Source organism: Cyprinodon variegatus, unplaced genomic scaffold (assembly GCF_000732505.1).
Source record: "Cyprinodon variegatus isolate N-32 unplaced genomic scaffold, C_variegatus-1.0 Scaffold0, whole genome shotgun sequence".
In the NCBI taxonomy this organism is placed as follows: domain Eukaryota; kingdom Metazoa; phylum Chordata; class Actinopteri; order Cyprinodontiformes; family Cyprinodontidae; genus Cyprinodon; species Cyprinodon variegatus.
This window is the reverse complement of record NW_015150453.1, coordinates 1,259,267-1,261,158: the sequence shown is the minus strand read 5'-3', so window position 1 is coordinate 1,261,158 and position 1,892 is coordinate 1,259,267. Positions and strand designations below refer to the sequence as shown.

Genomic DNA, 1,892 nt, shown 5'->3' with positions numbered 1-1,892 from the left:
TTTACATGTAGTGTCTGTTTTTGTATCCGTATGTTATGGGAAGTTTTTTTGATAAAGTTACAGTGATTGCGATCCAGCTGAGGATTTTAGGAGTTAAATTGAAGTAAAAAAAAAGTTATCAGCCATAATTGCAATATTAAATATCAGCCCAGATTTGGGCTCGTTTTTTCCCCCACAATTTACAATTTTTTTTTTTTTTTTTTTACAAATTTACACTTATAAGAAAAGCAATTGCTTGCTACACTGCTGCTCTCGTGTTAAAAGTTGCACACTTCTCTGTTTGGCTTTGTTTTTGTAGAGCTTAGCAGTTAAGAAAAGGTTAGGAAAAAAGTGGCTGCTTATATACTGCACACATTTAGAAAAAATATGTTTAACATAAGAGTATTTTTCCCCCTAATTTCAGCAGCTAAATAAGATGATCTGCAATGGAATAATTATTACCTTCCTAAAAGGTAATTGAAGATTATGCACTCAGTATAACATATTGGGCTTTTTTTTTACTTCTTTTAAAAGTAAATCATCTCCTTTTATTTGCAAACTGCTTCACTTAACCTACATATTAAAATTTTTTGAATTGTAGTTTGCTGCACAGAATGTATTTACTTAAAATAAAACTTGCATAAAGTTCCTGTTTGGCTGTGACTCCATCCTGGAGAGACAGCTGTGCTGCTGCCATCAACACCTTTGTTATAGATGTTGGAGATCAGCCGGTTTTCCAGTGTGGTCCTGTTTCTCTGACTGTGACTAACTGGATGTGCTCTTCATCATCTGACATGGGAGCTGGCTCGGAGCTCGTCTGCCTGGCTGCGTGTTTCCTGGAGAGCGGTGCTTTTTACAGTTGCCTTTTGTGTCTCTTCTTCCGTCTCCTTGAACCCCAGTCGGCCTCAGCAGATGGCCGCTCACACTGAGCCTGGTTCTGCTGGAAGTTTCTTCCTGTTAAAAGGAAGTTTTTCCTCTCCACTGTCGCTACAAGCATGCTTTGTGTGAGCGATTGCCTTCAACTCAATGAGTTGATGCAACCAACTGGTTTTCCTTAGATAGAAAACCTTGAATCAATTTGACTGTATGATCTTGTTGAATTTTCTGTAAAGTGCCCTGAGATGACATATCTTGTGAATTGGCGCTATATAAGTAAACTTAATTGAAATAAAATTTAGATTCTCTTAGTATCCTAAGGTCAGACAGAAAATATTTAGAAATCTTCAGTCTTTAATTTAAGCATTTAATATGCAATTCAATGACTTCCTGTTTACCTACAGGGACACAATGTTTAATCAACTCCTTAAAATGCAGGACAAGAGAATATGTTGTTCTTGTAAAGCAGGTCTGCATTAATCATCATTAGTCAGGAAAAAAAGCTGCAAGAAAACAGCCACCTGCTCTAATTTGGATCCTTTTTTAGTAAGACCCATTAGAGTTAAAATGAACAAGGACACCACATCTTTTTGCTAAAAGACACAGTGACAAGGATGGCAAGGAAGGTGAAAAAACTCCCAAGTTAATGTTTTAGTCTAAGATTATCTTTAAAAAAATCTTCCTGTACCTCTTTAGATGAGCTAAGAACATTTATATGAAGTCAGAATTGTGGAAACTAAAAGGTTTTATTTACACACAAAGGTAAACTACTCTCTATGTGCATTTTTAATGTTTAATGTGTGCAGATTCAATACCATAAACCTCCCAGTATATCACACGCAAGTTCCTTCCCTGCGCTTCTGGCTTTTGCTTTTTATGCGGAAGTATTCTCTTTCCTATATGTGTGTAGATCTGCTTTGGTGTGGTCGTGTTCAGTCTTGCGCTACATGATTGTCTTCTTCCATGTGATGTATCAAACCGGTAAAAACATTAAAGTCGTAGGGAAGCGGCCGTTCCAACCGTTGCATTTCCGAATT

General features: G+C 36.8%; 1 protein-coding gene across 1 annotated transcript in view; it reads right to left on the bottom strand.

Annotated features, from left to right (window-relative positions):
• LOC107081697 (neural-cadherin-like) overlaps nucleotides 1–1,892 on the bottom strand; it is a 239,960-nt gene that overhangs the window by 36,263 nt on the left and 201,805 nt on the right. Inside the window, exon 20 of the mRNA XM_015369928.1 lies at nucleotides 442–445. Coding sequence (XP_015225414.1) covers nucleotides 442–445 — 4 coding nt within the window. The remainder of the gene's footprint in view (nucleotides 1–441; nucleotides 446–1,892) is intronic.